At 38.0% G+C, this 19,673-nt stretch overlaps 1 protein-coding gene across 2 annotated transcripts in view; it reads right to left on the bottom strand.

The window, feature by feature from the left end:
* TRPC4 (transient receptor potential cation channel subfamily C member 4) overlaps window positions 1–19,673 on the bottom strand; it is an 82,623-nt gene that overhangs the window by 7,267 nt on the left and 55,683 nt on the right. For both annotated transcript variants that reach the window (XM_008490107.2, XM_030454299.1), the window contains 4 exons: window positions 18,149–18,288; window positions 10,718–11,031; window positions 8,402–8,597; window positions 6,531–6,725 (listed from right to left, as the gene is read on the bottom strand). In XM_008490107.2, the coding sequence (XP_008488329.2) occupies window positions 6,531–6,725; window positions 8,402–8,597; window positions 10,718–11,031; window positions 18,149–18,288 (845 nt within the window). The remainder of the gene's footprint in view (window positions 1–6,530; window positions 6,726–8,401; window positions 8,598–10,717; window positions 11,032–18,148; window positions 18,289–19,673) is intronic.

The following is a 19,673-nucleotide window of genomic DNA, read 5'->3' as shown; positions in this document are numbered from 1 at the left end:
TAGCACTCATATTGTCCATATTTAGTTCTCAGCCTGCCTGCTTTTCTCTACAGGGTCATAGTTAAATTTGTGGTTGTTCGAAATTTATTTCAAGTAAATGGTGTTAAGTGCAGAAAGAAGGGCTGAAAACTATGGCTAAGAAAGGGATAAAAGTTCTAACTAAAAATTGCAAAAGGGGAAGAAACACTTCTGATAACAATGTTGTATGAAATCATTTATTTGAGTGGGATACTTTTATAACTTGCAAAAGTGAGCACTAATGTCCTTTAGGAAGCTTTAACACTTCTGCTGGTAGTGATAATGATTTTGGTCTTCCTGCTTACACCATTCCTAGTAATTTGTATTGGAAGAAAAATCTCTTTAGCAATGAAAAATTTGATAATGTTAAATTACCTCTTTTGAAGCGCTTTGTCAAAATTATGTATTTTATAAAGCAAGATTTCAAATTTAATGTCTATTTGACCTTAGACTTCGTAGTGATAAAGGTCCGGGAAACATAAAGTCATGGAATTTATTCCTCATCAAGAATAGAAGTATCCCATAAAAAAGGTAAGAACTCATCTGTGTTGACAAAGAGGATTACTCAAGAGATAGTCCTTGGCTATACAATAAACACTCCAGATCCGTGATTTCCATTCAGGTGGAAGCTGTTATTTCTTTGCTCAGCTTTCAACACACATTACAGACAAAATACAAAATACTCACATGGATTTAGGAGTTGAAGTGTTTTCCACTTGAAGAACAAAGAATAGGAGAAAGGAAAAGGAGATTTTCTCTGACAAATGAGAATAATTATCATGTAGGTTGCTTGGAAAAATATCATAAAAATTTGGATAGGTAGAAAAGAGGTAACTGTTTATCTAAACACTATATGCAGCAGAGAAAAATCCTGAAGATGTCCCTGACAATCCTTTTAATTTTCTCCTCTGAAACATTTAAAATTATGAGTAAAAGACATTTTGCTGACCGATCAGACATAAAGTGGAATGCAATTTGTGGAAAATAGTACCATTTATTCCAGTGAAAGTGGGATTTCTTTTGCTGCATGTCTTCTGTTTCAAAATAGCAGTGGATTTCAAAAGACCAAAAGGAGTATCTGAGACACTCAAAGGCAGTCAGGAAATCTTCAATCTAATCGATAGAATTATGTTACTAATCTGGCTTTTGCAAAGGTGAGCTGACAAAGTGAACAGAACTGATATTTATATTTATATAGGTATATAAATATATATACATATAAAGAGCAGCACACACTTATTTTGAAGTTTAAAGTGTAAAAGATACTTTGTGATATAATGTGTGTAATAAAGAGAATGCTGCACAGCTGGGATATGTCAAAAGGACAGAAAGTAAAAAGGTGCTGAAATCTGAAAGATAGATTTCTGTCTGGTTAATAGCAAGCTGGAGTACTAGTAAATAACATGTAAGCATCCTGGCCTTCCTTTACCTGTAGCTTTGGCTAGAGGAGCTGCTATCAGCATGGCTTGTCACTGTCTTGCTTTGGAGAAAAATCCTGTCCCTTGAAAAACCTTCCCTTGACTCTATCAATTAATTTCAGATTCCTCAGTACAGCAAAGGATGGCAGAACCAGAGTTGACATCCAAGAAGCATATTAATCAGCTCTCTTCAGAGGCACTTCTCTTCTGCTCAGACCCTCTTCCTTCCCGTGATTTTTCTTTATAAGCAGCACTCTAGATGATTCTCCCAAGCAACTATGCCATATTAATTTCTACTGACATTTTTCTTCTTTATATGAGCCCCATAAATCCTTTCACTAGCATGTCTGCTGTAAACTATCCTGGCACTGAACCTTTTCTTTTGAGTTTTACCTGCATGTAACAAACTTTCAAATATACACACATATATATTTTTACAGCGAATTGTTGGTGACAGATTTAATACATCCTTGATTCATTCCTAGTTCACGATTCCTGGGATTTTTTTGATATTAAGGCTTGCAATATCATGCCTTATCCTTGAAAAATGCTGTCTGATCCCTGAACAAGCCAGCTGCATTCTGTCTATCATTCTCTAGCACTGACTCAGCCTTTGGATGCACACTAACGCTTTTTCTACTGGAAAACACCATAATATGTTCCTAATAGGAAATTAAGCATTTAGAGGTTTGAGAACAACCTATTTTGAAATAGCTGCACCTTACAGACAACATAGCATCCATATATCCATATAGTCAGTGTAAGAAACTGAGCCTGTAATGTTTCTTCCCCACTACTGGTAATAGGGAAGGAATCAGACACCATAAGGCAGGACTCAAGAGAAGTAGTTCCCAACAAGGATGAACTTCTAGCTCTGAGGCCTGAGTTATTACAGGGGATATTCCAGTGAGATGGAATTAGAGCTGTCATCTTAGATCCCCCCCAAAAAGGCTACCCTTCAGTTGTAAGGGCATAGAGATCCTAAATTCAATTTGTGAGTCATCCCTTTGGGACAACTGAAGTTCTGAAAATGCAATGTTGAGCTTGGGTGATGGGAATAAATTTTCAAAACCAGAAGGCAGTGCTTTCCCTCAGGGCAAACTCTGAGATCACCATGGTTATCCCTTTCAGTCTCCAGTGACTTAACCTCTTGGGGAAAATCTTGCTAACAGCATCTGGTTTACATCTACCTAAGCTATGTGCAGACCTGTCTGAATGAGAGAACAGTGGTTCTTCCACTCTGATGGCTAAGAATAGAATTTCCTAATGTGGACATCAAAGTTCATAGTGCATACCCACATTTTATCCCATGTCAGAGATTGGATGCAATATCAGACCTTGAAATTGGAAAAATTCAAAATTCAAAATTCTCTCTGCTTCAGAGTGATTTCAGCCGTACTTGTAGCTAAGTGTCTATTCAGTAGTGGAAACTAGGAGTGGATATGGCCCTATTGCCTTACAGACTTCAGAATTTTCACATTTTCTCATCAAGCAATTTTTAAAAAAAACTTGCTCTACAGAAATTAATCACAAGCATCCCACAACTTTCCCTTGCTTATATCCTCCACTCCCGAAGAGTTCAGTAACTAGCTTTTCACATTCAAGTCTTTGGGAACCTAGGTTAATCTACTTCTCTTCACTTTTCCCAAGAGACCACCTTTCCTCACCAGGGTCTTCATGATTTTGAGATGGAAATCTCTCATGTCAGAGCTGTTCTACTTGGGATAAACAATTAAATATCCCCTGGAGAACAGACGGGAAGCTGGGTCTCCCATAGCTCAAGCTATTTGCTTTGCATAGCACCTGCTTCTTCTCTCTTCAAACAGAAATTCCATCCTGAAGCTGAGAAGTCTGTCCTAACAACCACTTCTTTGAAACTGGTGTGTATTAATGAAAAAAAAAAAAAGGAAATTCCATTTGGTAAAACTCCCAGCTAGCTCTGTATAGATATACCCCTTGCCTTTTTGACCCTTTGCTGAACCAGTTTTGCAAAACCCAAGCTGCTGATTTCTAGATGCTGGTATTTATCTATCCTCAGAAGGATGTAGCAGCAGGTACCAGGGAATGATCTTTCTGAATCCCCTTTTTCACCCTGCCATTCAGCAAAGGGTTGAGAGCACCATGTCTTGGTATTTCACAAAGTCACAAATGCGTTTAGTCCCAGAGCTGCAGATGGAGAGGGAAACAAAGGAAAAAAAAACCACTCTTATTCTGGATGGAAAGTCTGGCAGAAAATTATATCCTGAAGGTTTTCCTAGGATGTGTAAGAGTATTCTAGACCTGTCCCAGTCAACCAGGGATATTGTGTTAATCAACCCTACCTGCTATACAGTAGCATCACTCCATTAATTTTAATGCCACTTTATCAGTACACACTAGCTAATCATCCCTACCAAATTTTTAACAAATGCCTAGCAGCATGACCTACTCTCCCCGATACAAACACATCACTCTCTTGATTTTATTTTTATAACATAACCTCACATGGTGTTTTTTTTCAGTTGGTCTCTTCATTATCTTGTTTCCTGTGCTAGGTTACACAAGAGTGTTTCACTCTTGAATTTCTTCACCATTCATGCTCAGTACATGTCTGATTTTGATATCTACCTGAAACACTATTTAGGTCTCCTCATTGCTTTTCTAATGTTAATTTTAATCATTTTTTCATAGAATCATAGAATTGGCTGGGTTGGAAGGGACCTCAGAGATCATCAAGTCCAACCCTTGATCCACTACCTCTGCAGTTACCAGACCATGGCACTGAGTGCCACATCCAGTCTCTTTTTAAATATCTCCAGGGATGGAGAATCCACTACTTCCCTGGGCAGCCCATTCCAATGCTTGATCGCCCTCTCGGTAAAGAAATTCTTTCTAATATCCAACCTAAACCTCCCCTGGCACAACTTGAGACCATGCCCTCTTGTCTTGCTGAGAGTTGCCTGGGAAACGAGACCAACCCCCACCTGGCTACCCCCTCCTTTCAGGGAGTTGTAGAGAGTGATGAGGTCTCTGAGCCTCCTCTTCTGCAGGCTGAACAGCCCCAGCTCCATCACCCTCTCCTCATAGGATCTGTGCTCAAGTCCTTTCACCAGCCTAGCTGCCCTCCTTTGGACCTGCTCAATATCCTTCCTAAACTGAGGGGCCCAGAACTGGACACAGTACTCAAGGTGTGGCCTCACCAGCGCTGAGTATAGGGGCAGAATCCCTTCCCTGGACCTGCTGGCCACACTGTTCCTGACACAGGCCAGGATGCCATTGGCCTTCTTGGCTACCTGGGCACACTGCTGGCTCATGTTCAGCTTCCTGTCAATCCAGACTCCCAGGTCCCTCTCTGTCTGGCTGCTCTCCAACCACTCTGTGCCCAGCCTGGAGCTCCCCATGGGGTTGTTGTGGCCAAAGTGCAGGACCCAGCACTTGGCCGTGTTGAACCTCATCCTGTTGGAATCAGCCCAACTCTCCAGTCTGTCCAGGTCCCTCTGCAGAGCCCTCCTGCCTTCCATCTGATCGACACTCCCCCCCAGCTTAGTGTCATCTGCAAATTTGCTTCTTTCTTGAAGTCTATTACTGGTTTGTTTCAATGTCATCCTCATGCATATAAGCTTCCTTTTCTGGCTGTTTCTTTCTTATCTATAAGTATGACAGCTAAATAAAGCATATTTACTTTTCATAATGTAGATACTGGCCAACAAGATGAGGAAATTGCAGTAAGCCTGAGTAGAAGCTTTCCACGAAGAGGACAAAATCAGTGTAGGTACTGTGGATCAGTTTAATATGTCACTTTACCTCTTTATCATATATCTCTTCACTTGTGAACTTGTGAACTTGTTACTTCAAGTATATCTGGTAATCAAACTGCATATCAACGTATGACAATAGAATATGTAGGAAAAGCCTATCCTTATCCTTTCCTCTCAAGACAGTGGGAATTATACAATGATAAGATGAAGCTGATAAAGTAATGGCCCAGCAAATAATTGCATCACATTCCCTGGGTCTTTTGAACTGAATGGAGGTTTTGCTACCAGCATCAATAGCAGGAGGACTATAACCCTTTCTTTTTCCCATTCCCCATACCACACTCTCATACTCTCACTCAAGGGTTTGCTATTTGAGTTCCTAACAGACTTGATAACATTTATATTCACATAATTCCCATGGTATAGAGGAAGTGCCATTATGCACCTTTTACTTATGGTGGCTTCCTTTATGTTGGAATTGACTGAATGAAGTCTATTTACTTAGGTACTTGCTTACACTGGGGAATACAGAAAACATAACTAGGGATTTGGTTGTTGATGAGCTTGGTTGTTGCCTGGATATTTCCTCTGCCAGTACAGAAAAACTGTGCTACTGATTTAGGTATCTTAACTGGATAAAGATAGGAGGGACGAATCCAAATCTGCTTTACTTAATGAAGCTACCAGAGAAAATCTGAGATATTACACTGATATCTGATAAATCCATGTTCAAGACTATTCTTGCTCCCCTTGCATGTCTTCTACTTCTTTTTCTTTTCTAGAAATTTCACTGCTAATCAGAAGTATTAAAATAGGGTACCAATACAATTTTGAAATAATTTTATCAACTAATCAATTCCAAATAAATGCTGTTACCTTTCAAAATGTTTTACTTCTATGGTAAACACTTGTCATTTCACAGAGAGGGAGAGATGGAGAGTCAGAGAGATGGAGAGTAGTTCATAATGAATACTTGATACAAGAGTCTGTGGTTTGTGATTTATCAATATAATTGAACTGTGATACTTGAGCTAGAGATCATTGACCAGACCCCTGAGACTGATAAACGAGTATACACACTTGATTTGTATTGCTTTTAAGCTTCATTGCATTTTCTGTAGACAAGGCACAGTCATGGTTCATCTTGTCCTTGCACAGCAGTATGATGATGCTTTCTCTTCAGTCAAGTAGATTGACATGAATGTAAAAAATGAACAAAACAATAAACACTGTCTGCTAGAATTATTCTGTAACTCAGATGCACATTGTTTGACAGTCTGGATGCTCAATAAGGCTGGGAAACTCCTATATAGCAAAGAGAAAGAGAACTACAGGAAGAATAAAATAGAGGTCTTACCCCTATTGTTCCAAAGCTTTCAGGTTTTCTTCTGATTTTTTTCTTACAAAGGTGTCTCCATAACCATTTGATCAGATACCACAGAGATTTTGGGCTTGGTATGACATTAAAAGGAGTGGGTAGAGTTCCTCCTTCTTCAAAATAACTCATCCAGAGTTTTGTTCGAGCAAACTTCCACTCAATGTCTGCATGATCCTGCACACAAGAAACACAGCACCAGTACAGATAATGCTGTAATTAAGGAGGCGAAACAAACCTCTACAAAACTCTGAAAGACAAAAACTTGAGAAACCCTGGAATACTAATTAATTTTCTGGTTAAAATACCATTACTATCTTTTGACAGAAAGGTCTTTAACACAAATCATAGCTAAGGTGGTTTACTTCAGTAATGAGATGTTTGATATGTAAAGCATATATCCACTCTTGACTTTTCTTGCTACAGGCTTTTAAACAATTAAATTCTCTCAAACAACAGTGGAAAATTACAGGCAGAAAAATGCTGGATTTTTGTAAAATATTTTTTTTATAATAGCATCTCATCATTATTCCACACTGTTCACTCTAATTACTCTGCTGTGTAGCAGCTTCAAGAAGTCTGTAAGTCTCATGTGCTCTGGTAATAATTGCTAGTTCCAGAAATTCACAAACAGGTTAACCAAAAAGTCATGAAGATATTTAAAACTCTTGACTCAATTATCTTTTCTTTCCTCCTACTTCAGAATGATATGTTTGGAAGAGGTTGTTGGGTATTTGTTTGGGGTTGTGGGTTTTTTTGGTTTATTTTTATTTGAGGTTTTTTTTGTTTTATTCTCATAATATTTTATAATTTTGAAAAATTTGAAAAAAAAGAAACTAAAGGATTGAAACTAAAGGAAACTAAAAGGAAAAGAATTGAAACTAAAGAAAAAAAAGAAAGTAAAGGAAAAAAGGATTGAAACTAAAGGAAACTAAAGGAAAAAAATTGAAACTAGGATTACCAAATCCTAGGAGGTGAAGAAATTTAAAGTACTGATAAATTTGGACAAAAAATATAGTAGCCAATAGCATAAACTACAAGTCTAGTCTTAGCCTTTATTATTTATCCACACATTTGGTTATCAAAATAGTAATTTAAAAGTTGTAGGAGGAAAAGTATTCCACCTGCAGCCTGAGTTTTGATCAATGCAAATGTGTTATGATCTCATGTACCAGACTTTGCCAACTAGCATTATATACACACCTGTAGTCCGTAATTCTTTTGTGGAAAAACTTGAAATTTCCAGATTCAAAAAAACCCACATTTTGAAATCTGGGGGCTGTGAAGATTTCTTTTATTTGTTTGCTTTCTGCATAATACATGAATTATCATATGATGAATCAGTGTTTATTTTCATCAATCTGTTTAACAGGAAGATGGAAAATAATAATAAGCCAACTGGTCTGAAAAGGATAAAACTGGTTTTCATTAAAGGAGAAAAAATGACACTGCTAAATGAGAACTCATGACCTTTTGTTTAAATTGCTAAGAAGTCCAAAACTGTCCATGAAACATGGGCGTCCAATTTCTGTTGAATGCCTAATACACTATATAAAAATCAAAAAAATTAAAGCCTTTCAGAGGCTTTTTAAGCCTTTTAAATATGTACAAAACATGAGCTGGCTTCTGCAGCAGGACCACCTCTTCTCCATTTAGGGTTGTGGGGAAATTCCCTTCTGCCTAGTCTAGCTGGGGTATGGTTTCTGTGTCCTTCCAGAACAGTGCAAAAGAATTAGAACAAATCAGAAAATTTGTCCCAGTCTCCTGCCTGTAAAAAAAATTATGGCCAGAAAAACAGGATTTAGGAACTGAGGTTTATATTATAAATCAAATAAAGATAAGGAACCACTTACAGCAATAAGTTGGTAAGAATTATTCATCATGGCTATTAGCATGTTGAGTAGAACAACCAAAGAGATCACATTGTAGGTACCAAACATGGTGGCCCCAACAAATTCAGTAAACTCATGCCTTGCTTTCACATTGGTCACATAGAGATTGATGAGTCCAAATATAGACCAGAATAATGACTGCAGTGTTTCAAATAGTCTGAAAAACAAAAACCCAAGAGGAACAGCTGTGTAATAACAGTACATGTACTTGCCATATTGTTCAGATTTAATTTTTTTCCAGATTTTTCCCCCCAAATACACAAAAGCCCTTTGTTGAGATGAATGATACTTATCACAATATAGGCAACATATATGGAATAACTTCTAGGGAAACAGAAAGCCTTAATCAGCCTCCAATGATACAATATTGAATCTATAAATAAACCTGAGAGCAAAATGCTGATTTTGTTGAAAGTTCTGAGTGATAAATATAGTTTTAGAGTTCTTATTTTGGACAGCTGACAGTAGAGGGTAGAAGAAGGATCCAAAAGTAAATAAATGATTGTGTTCATCAAGATGTTGAAACACACCTACTTGGTGTTGTCAGTTCATGCATTTACTATTTTGAGAGCCACTGAGATAAAAGGAGTTGCATAATTAGAAGGACATTACTATCAGTAGAAGATCTTTTGCTTTGCAGAAGTTTGGGACAGCAACAAGAAAGCTAAATAACAATAAATGACTTTATAAAAATCCTCTGTGACTCCAGAGTTTGACATAATTTCCCTTTAGTACAATATTCAGCTAAATTATAGTGTCATAAGCATGGGCCCTGGTTAGCCCAGTTGCTTCTAAAAAGTATGAAGCAAAATTTTCTGCTTGTCTGTTCCCATATCTTGAGATTAATTGGAGTGTGTTTTTCCCATGGCCTCTCTCCTGCTCCTTCATCCTGACACCAGGAGCAGGTTACCCAGACAGGATGTGTGGGCCACCAGTGCTGTCCACACCATGCCTGGAGCAGAAAGGCTGCTGAACTGTGGGGACTTGTCCCACCCAGGGCTGTCCTGCACTCTGGATCTACTTTCCAGAACCGGGCAAAAATTAACCCTTCAGCCACGTTCCTTCCACATAGTAACATCTGTGAAACCCAACTTTGTCATACAGTCCAGTGCAGTGCTGTCCTACAGAGACAGCTGAGGGGACAGTGTGCTTTTATTTATAGAAACCATAGGTCCTGCTTCTCTGCTACTGCAGCACAGTGTGTATGAGTGAAAAGTGCTGATCTGGAGTCTCTTGGATGGTTTACAGCCACACAAATTACGAACACAAATTGAACAACCACTACTCTCCCCTGCTCACAGTAGCAGAAAAGGCTCATAAGGCATGACAATTTGCCTTGATGCCTTCTTCTGGCAGTAGTACTGCTAGTTCTCACTGTTTCCCAGATGAATAATATTACTTCCCTTGATGTTCAGCTCTGAAAAATTTGCTCGTGCTGTTTTATTCAGATCACACAAAGTTTAAACCTGAATGGGTTGTTCTCAATATGCAAGATAAATATGTAGTGCCTGAGCAAATCGCTTGATTAAGATGATGTAAAGGTGTTATTTTGGTAAAATTATTTGCTTTGAGAAAGAAGCCATTGGTAATAACATATTTTTTTTTAAAGCCTAGACAGGATTCATAGAAGGTAAAAGGGAAGAGGTATTTATAGTAGGAGTTGATTCATACTCGAAGTTGAAAGATGAGAATTAGTATCAATTTGGTAGCAATTTCATACAATAAATGAACTACAGAACACAGTGAAATAATATTGATTCCTAAATGGAAAAAGAATAAACCTTTAAAACAGAAATTAGAATACAGTATTTGACTGCATAGACTCTGGGTCACTAGGAGTCTGGACAGAATGACTTTTCCTGCCACATCTACCAGGAATCATGTTTTAGCACATCAAATTTACTTAATATCCCTGAGTAGACATGGAAGAAATGCAGGGGGACAGCTGCATGGATAAGCAAGCTCTGATCCAATGACCTTTTTTCCCTTAATACTAAACATGTACTTTCTAATGTCATATCATCTCCCCCTCCTTTTTATCTTTTTATCTTTTGAGATAACTTGAATAGTACAGACTTTGCTGTGATATTGAATGAACATTATTACAGAGTGACGTAATTTTTTTTTTTTTTTTTACATCAAGCTAACTTTAGATGTGACTGTCAGGGCACCACTTTAATACCAACAGAAAACAGACAGATTCTTTCCCATAAACGACATCTAAGTGATTAAAATAGTGGAGCAGAGGGAGAGGATAGGGAAAGATGAGCCACTTACGTTGAAAATGCATTATTCTGCTTTTCACATCGTATTCCTTTGCAGTTGCCAGGTTCATTTGTCTCATAGTAGAAGTACAGCTGGTTCAATCCATTTGCAAAAGCCAACAGCACAAGGCAGTATATGAAGAGAAACTTCAAAATGTCCAGCAACATTCTTCCTAGAGATATCTGCAGAGGTCCCAGGTGAGAATTTGCAGTGAATAACGAGATCAAGCGCAGGGAGCTAAAGATGTTCGCGATTGCAAACAGGGCCTCAGCCACCAGGGTTGGATGCCACATGTCCCAGCTCTCCCGTGGAACTAACCCACTGTACTGAAAACAAGCAGAAGGGAAGTTATTAATCCTGGTTTACTTCATAAACAAATGTGTCTGTTCCTTTAAAAGGGCTTTTGCATTTGGTTATAACCTTGATGGTGGCAAAACCAAGTCTAACAGTTCTACTGACAGTAAAAGAAATGGCTTTTGAACACCTCAATTTTCAAATTATAGAAATTTTGAACCTGTACCTGTAAAATCAGGTACATTAGTTGTTTTGCAGAATGGTACATACATGACAATGATAGATAGAAACCAGCAAGAACTTCGGCAAGTTGGAAGAAAACATTTTATCAAGGCACAAGTATTTTGCTTAATCACTAACACCGAACCACTGATGAAAAAGCTGTTTACTAATGAGCCATGGCAAACTGCCTGTGTGTCCCATTATCAAAGAGTCTGATCCCTGCAACTGAGACTCTTCACTGAAAATGAATGATGTTTCTTTGCACTGAGGCTTAACTACTGTGGCAGACTCATTATTATTTATTGGGTTTCATTAATCTGTTTTACCGAACATATCAGAGGCCAGAATCTACGCTATGAAGAATTCTAAAACCATGGGATAATATATTATGAGGCAGATTTCAAAGGATTGTGGCGGGGTTTGTATTTACCTACTTCAGGCCACCCAGATGCATCCTTCAGAGATGCTGAAAATGCCCTCAGGTAGCAAGGAAAGGGACTCTTCTGTGTCACTGGGGCCAGATGAAACCAGGCAGTCACACATCACAACATTTCCACATGATACTAATTCTTCAAAGAAGGTGACTGATCTCAAGGTCACCTGAACATATGCAGACCTGTGGGACCCAGCAAGATTAATCCCAGAGTCCTGGAGGAACTGACTGATACAGATTCCAAGGCACTCTCAATGATATTAGAAAAGTCATGTCAGTCAGGTAACATCCCTGGTGACTATAAAAAAAGGGAAACATAGCACCCATTTCTTAAAAGGGTAGAACAGGGTATCTTGGGAGCTACTGACCTGTCAGCCTCACCTTAGTGCCTGGGAAGATCATGGAACAGATCTGCCAGGAAGCTATGCTTAAGGAACATGGAAAACAGGGAGGTGATCTGAGACAGACAGCATGGCTTCAGCAAGGGCAAATCTTGCCTGACCAACCTACTGCCCTTCTATAATGAAGCAGCTACATCAGTGGACAAAAAGCTACTGATGTCATCGATCTGGACTTCTGTAAGCTCTTTGGCACTGTCCCCCAAAACATCCTTCCCTCTAAATTGGAGAGATATGGATTTGATGGATGGACGGTTCAGTGGATAAGATTTTACTGGATGTCTGCAGTACTTATCCACTGCAAGTTTGCAGACAACCCCAAGCTGAGTGGTGTGGTTGACACACCTGGGGGCAGGCTGCCATCCAGAGGAACCTGAACAAGCTTGAGAAGTGGGTCCATGTGAACTTAATGGGTTAATAAGGCCAAATGCAGGTTGAGGGAAGTAATCCTGGCCATCCACTCTATTCTGCTGGGACCCCACCTAGAGTACTGTGTTGAGCTCTTGAGTCCTCACTACAGCAATTACAGAGAAAGGATGTAGAGAGAAACAGAAAAATGACCAGAGTACTTGAGCTCCTCTCCTGTTATGAAGAACTAGGAGAGTTGGAGTTGTTCAGCCTGGAGACAAGAAGGCTCCAGGGACACCTTGTAGCCTTCTAGGACTTGAAAGGAACTTATGGAAAAAAACAGGGACAAACTTTCTAGCAAGACCTTTTGCAATAGGACAAAGGGCAATGGTTTTTAATGTAGAGACAATATTTTCAGACTAGATATAAGGAATGAATTATTTTACAATGAGAGTGGTGAAACACAGGAACAGGTTGCCCAAAGAGGTGGTAGGTGCCCTATTCCTGGAAACACTTAAGATCAGGTCCTTTGGGGTTTTGAGCAACTCGATCAAGTTGAAGATGTCCCTGCTCATTGCAGAGAGGGTTGGACATTTAAAGGCCCCTTCCAACCTAAATAATAATTCTATGATTCTGTGATTCTGTGATTTAAATTGTGGATAGGAACTGGGGACCAGTTTGGGCAGTATTAGTTTGCACAAGATTTCACCACGCTGGGCTTTCTCTAGCCAACTGGTTGCACAAGCGAGATGGTTCCTGTTCCTAACAGCAATCCCTGGCACAGTTTTATTTACTTATATAGTAGCAGCAATAGCATTTCTTGTGATTTTGGGGATGAGAGTTGCAAAAATGGAGAATGGTAGCCCACTGAAGAGTTATGAATTATTCAGCCTTATAGTTCAAACACCAGTGATATTTGTTCTTTAAAAAGTAGGGAATTAAATCTAGACCTCCTGGAGTCAAAGGTCAGTACTGCCTTCATTAGACTATCCTTTTCCCTAATGATCATGCTGTAAAAACAAGTCTCACTGCATATGACATAGCAGCTCCAAGAGAGATGCTATCCTGCTTCATTTGAAATTGCCCTTCAGTCCAATTCTGATTGATGCAAGGTTGGTGATGAAGTAACAGGCAGTAGAAAACACAGCTGAGTTATCAAAGACACCAGCTAAGATATAAAAGCCAGAAGAAAATGAAAAAAAATTAGCAATATTTATTGAGAAAAGAAAGGGCAGAACTCTTCAGCATGTTTTCTATAATTTTTTTCTTTGAATAATATTATATGGTGTGTTTTTGTGAATTCTGATGGCACCCTACAATCCTGGTAGGTGCAAACTTACATCTAATAAATGACTAGGAACAACTGTCAGTGCAAGCAAAAATTAGGTGCTGAACAGTGCAGCAGATGTTCAGATGCTGGGTTTTACTGACTTCTTATCCAAATAAGAGAAAATCAAATGACCTCTTATTTGTAAAAGGGAAATAAATGGCACAACTGTGTTATTTCAGCTTCACTTACTCCTTACTTACAGCCTTTCTTGAGTTCAAATGATTCCTGAACATGCACAGTGCAAAAGGTTTCATGGTTGTAAGCAGAGAGAGGGTTGTTATTTTAATTTTGAGAAGACTGGAAATAATTATCTGAAAAATAGTGAGAAAGGTGAAGGCCCTAGAATTAAGTTTGGAAATGATCTTTAAATATACTAGGCTGAAAGCAAATAATATAAAGAAAATCAAGAGTATAAGAGGTCACTGAAAACAAACTCCTATTGATTTCACTTAATAAAGGATGCTGAAAAGAAACCTAGAAATATCAATGAAAACCAGCAGAATGAAGAACCACACGTTAAAAGAAAAAGAAAGCAGAGGAGCAAAAGGACTCGACATATTAAGTCAAGAAACACAAGAAATATGAAACTTGTATCTTAGGACCAAACAACCCGAAACATTAAGGGCTCAAGTATTTTCTCTCACTCATGCTTTTTTCTTCTGTTCTATATAAAATAAAGAAATCATCATTGTTTTATGGGATGGAAAATGGTAAGAGCAAATCTAGCAAGGCTGAGCTTATTGCACATTATGATGTTTATACTTTACAGTCTTTCTGTTCCTATTTTGTGACACTGCTGAACTTCTGTATCTCCTTCAAATTCAAACATAACCTTTTGACAGGTACTATAGGCAACCTTCACTTAACATGATTAAATAATACATGCAATTAGCTCATCAGTTGGATGAAATGTACATGGCACATCAACAGAATTTTAAGAACAGAAAACAAATTGAGCAGCATATAAACAGTTGAGTTTCAAGGCAAAATTATGATGACCCTGCAATCCAGAGAATGCAAGATAATAATTCTTGATCCTTACTCAAAGTAATGCAAACTAAAATATAAAATAAGAACCATTTGTGAGAAAAACTTGGTGGGACCACTGTTGTCCCATGTGGACAAAAATCATGAACTTATCATGATCTTATGATATCACCAAGAGAGATCAAATAAGATACAGATTAGGCTAGCTGAATGTTTAATGGGCTACTGGATCTTGGTCAGATGTGACCCCCTTAATTCTGATAGAAAAAATAAAGGTTAAATAGTATCCAATTCAGGAAAAGAACTTTAAATCCTTTTCTCAAAGGTCATATGTGAATGCAAACTTTCCTACTTTAAAATACATGTTCCAATCTATGCATTCATTATGCTGAATTTCAGAGCAGCAGTAGGAATGGGAGTGGAGTGGCTGAGAAAAGAGCTTTAAAACAGTGATTTCCTTGAGGAATCAAGTCTATAATTATTCAGGGTCAAGGAGGGTTAATACTCCTATGTAAGTGGACATTTGATCTGTAAATCTGGTGAAACATCAATCAAAACTACATTACAATATAAAAATATATGAAGAAGATGTTGGCTTCTGCAGAACTGGTGACAGAGGAGAGATGGCATCTTATTTACTACGAAACAGACCAGGTCTGACACAGTGACCATCAAGCCAGGACATATGGAGACAAATAATGTATTTTCAGTTGCTTTTCAGAGTTCTTGCCTTGAATAGGAACCCATTCCTCTAGTAGCTTTTCATGTCAGTGGCTGAGACACATAATCACCAATATGAACTTGCATGCGGTCTCTAGTAGAGTGGAAAACAAGCTGCACCAGGTCCAATGCTGAGGTTTAACAAATATTTAGGATAAACCAAGCAGGGGTTGAACATGACATTATACCTACATTTATACATCAGTACAAAATAAATTATCTTTCAAAAACCTAAAAAGAACCATTTTTCTTCGAGCACTCCATCAAAGAATGTGTTGCTTGAAATCAATCATCTATAAAACATGTGACAATGCACTATTTATAGTCACATTATTTATAGAGGAGAGAGCATTTTCAGTGGATGTACTGTGTATTTTAAAAAGACCTCAAATGTTGATGTAGAGAGACTTAAAGCATGGTCTTTTGAAAAATATTATAAGTACTCATTTTATTTGTATACTGACAGTGAAACACGTAACTCTAAATTACCTTAGCAGTTCTCTCATCCTCTCATACATAGTCTTTGGTGCATTTCACACTATCTCACTAGCTGCTGGAAATAATAATATGTATCTGCTTAACCCTTGTGTCACTCAGAGACCCCAAAAAATGAGGAATAAACACCATGGTTTTCTCTGGAAACATCTATCACATGGGAGAGTACTGAAGGCACTGATATAATTTTATTAAAGAGAGTTGGTTAATATGTTTTAGGGGGTGCTTGAGCTGATTCATAGAGGGTAGCATGCATCTAAGAATGCTGGGTTGTGGATTTGTTCAATATGTATTTTAGAAAAAACTTGTAAGGTTTAGGAAATGAGAATAAATGTTTTATATCAAAACTCACTGGTTACGCTTGGCATCCTCTCAAACTCATCTAGTATAGAGGAGGGGAACTGTTGTAGCTATTTGAAGGCTGGTTTTGGGTGGATATTAAGTTCCACTTGCATTTCTCAGTTCATTACATTGTCTTGTGGTTCAGTTGCCTACCACAACTGATGGGCTTTTAAGGAAGAGAAAGTGTTTGGGTACAAAATTGCACATGATAAAAAAAAGATGCAGAACCAAATACAGTGCTTTATGCACTGTGCTGATTATGAGTGGCATGCAGGCACTAATTTGGAGAGTAATGGTTGTGTATTTTCCCAGACACTGTCACCTTGGAGTCTGATTACGGTAAGCAGAAGCTGTCTGGGAGATGAAAGGATTATAATATCTTCTAATTAATATTATTCTAAAGGGAATAATTAGTCATATCCAATGCTTTGGAAATGCATTTTCAATGAACTGCTCACTTTGATACTTGGAGAGTTAAATAACTATTTATTTTCCAGTCACTTTATGATCAGGCATCCTTGTGTACAAAAAGCCATTTCACCAGCTTTAAATGACACTTTTGAGCATCTTCCTCTTTTAGGAAACAGCTACAAATTTCTTTGTGTGAGAAGGCTTCCAAAAGGTTGCAGCCAGAGAGAGGGCATGCCAGAAACCTTTTGTCACAGGAGGAGGCTGGTAGGTCACCAGATCACAGGTCTCTGTGCATCCCTACCACTGATCAGCAGATATGTGCAGAGAAAAGAGGATAAAAATTAGAGATTCCTGTGTTCCTCCATGCTTCTGGCAGGGCTGCAGCATGAAGAGCTGCTGTATGAGGACAGAAAGCTCTACCCAGCTACTTGATGGCTCCCTCCTTTTCCCAGAGGAAAGGAGATTGACAGAGGAGAAAATCACCTTCCATGCATACATGGTAACTGGTGGTAGGGAACTTGAAAAAAAAAAAAAAAAAAAGAAATATAACAGTGATCACAGTGGCCAGAAGGGAACTTGAAAAAAAAATTAAATACAACAGTGAGCACAGTGGCCAGTAAAAATGGGCTTCTTCTTTTTACCTGGATGTGGTAAAAGTTTCATAACAGATGGTAAGAAATGCTTTCATTTCCATTCAGATGTGGCTTTCTTGTGTTTCAGACCTTTTATTCTTTTAAATGAAAATATTTAATTTTATGAGGAATTTCTCTCCTTGTATGTATTCATGTTGAACACATACAAAATGTGATATGTTGCAGGGCTTTGGAAAGAAGAGCTGTTTTGCTGGAAGATACTTCAAACAGTGGGACTATAAAACTATTCATAAGAAAATCTATCAAAACAATCAAAAAATCGACATATTTAGTCTGAAGTGACCATTTTATCCCCCTCAGCTTTACTTTTTCACGTTGCCCTTATCATAAACTTTCAAAGCAAAACTTAAATCTTGATCTTTAGGTTTAATTTTTTTTCCCTAATTTTGAGTAAATATTATTTCTTGTAGTTCCATTTGGAAGTCTTGCATGGTGCAGAAAATTGTCTTAAGGTCAGTAATTTCTTGCAGAAAAGAGGCAAAGACTACCACAAAATGTAATCTTTGCAAACATTATTAAATATTACCAGTGATTTCTCTTTTTCATAAAAAAATGACAGGATGACTTTTCAGGAGCAAATACCAGAAGACTTCTGGGCCAAGAAGAAAAAAAATATAAACCACAACATTTTGTTTGGTTTTATCCAGGTCTAGCTGGCAGACAGCATAAAACAGCTACAGAAGAGTTGATGAGCATATCACACACCTCTTGCATTGCTAAGCCTGAGAACTTCCAAATACATAAGGAAACCTGAAGAAACCTAATTTAATTTATTTTAAATATTTTTCTCAATTTTTAAAAGAAGTTTACCTTTGAAAATGCAACAATTTTCAAAGAGATTGTTGCTAAGTACAAGGAGTTCATTACAAAATCCATGAGGTTCCACCAGTCATGAATGTAGTCCTGCAGTCCACCATCCCACATCTGTTTAATTTCACCCCAGATAAAACCTGCAAATAGAACATAATTAACTAAGTACGAATATGAAATAAAAAGGCTGTGATTATTCTAGACACTTATCTCCCACTGGATTGATTCTTCTTACTTGTAAGGAAAAGTGGATAAGTGCTCTAAATTACACATTAAGGTGAAATTTTATTTTCCCATTAATGTTTCTGGAATTAATTTGTCAGGCAAAACAAATAAACAAAAATAATCTGGTTATACGGGGAAATTTCTTTGGCTTTCTTCAATTTCTTTCACCATCATATCCTAATCAAATATTAAAAGGGTCTTAAAACCTGTCACCACAGCCAACTCTGTCCTTGGTATCTGCTGCAATGTAACTAAAATTGGAAAATTTATGACTTCAGGAGTCAATCCAGCACAGTAACATGTTTCACTAAGTTAATCCTAAGTGTGGAACCAACACAATAAGGAAGAGAATTTCTATTGTCATTGCTGCAGTAAAATGTCCCTTTCCCACAGGGAAGAGTAGTATCTCCAGCAGAATACCTTCGTTGATTCCTTTCTTTGGACATGAAGGAATGGAAAATGCTTTCAGGTGTGCAGAGCACCCATTGCACTGGACAAAAATTAATAGAGAAATATTCAATCCCAATGGGAAATCAAACTTGGTTTAATATCTTCAGAGAGGATTGTGTGGAGATTCTTTAATGATATAAACATTAAAACCTCTCTGAAGGAGATACTCCGCATGATTGTATAATATATGCTATGATAAACCAACATGGAACATTTCAATGCATATCTCACATTATTACCTACAGAGATTTTTTCCTTTTTTGATAGTAATACCAATAGAGCTTTTAATCACTCACAGTGGAATTTGTCCATTTTAGTGTCTACAACAGATGACTGCAACTCTACCTTGAGGTTGTCAGATATAACAAATATGCAGCATCCAGCAGGGTTAAGAAGCTAATGATTAGTTTCATGCCACAACCAATTTTGATTCATCACAGTGAGAAAACAGCTTAATATTAATGCATGGAAGGGGTCAGTACCCACTAACAGCGACCCGGCCACTGTAAGGTGTAAGTGCCCAAGTGCCACCACAAAGGGAATGCACAGAACTATCAGGCAGGTTCATTGCCCTCTCCTTTCAGATTGTGAAATGGCTTAAATACCTATTCTTCAAATACCTGGTCTCTTCTGACACACAGTATGAACATGAGGACAGTAGGTCTGGCTCTCCCTTCCCACCATGGTCCCCTCCAACCTTGAATACCATCCATGTGCTTGCAAATATTGCTGCTGTCTCTTCCACTACCTTATAGGCACAACATGTTGGGTACAACCAGATCATAAAAGCAGCTGTTCTGTGGGCTGCATATACCCTTCCCATTTCAGACACTCCCTGCTTCAGCTGCAG

Source organism: Calypte anna, chromosome 1, assembly GCF_003957555.1.
Source record: "Calypte anna isolate BGI_N300 chromosome 1, bCalAnn1_v1.p, whole genome shotgun sequence".
Classification (NCBI taxonomy): Eukaryota; Metazoa; Chordata; class Aves; order Apodiformes; family Trochilidae; genus Calypte; species Calypte anna.
Note: the sequence above shows the minus strand (reverse complement) of the source record. Positions and strands in the feature narration are given on the sequence as shown.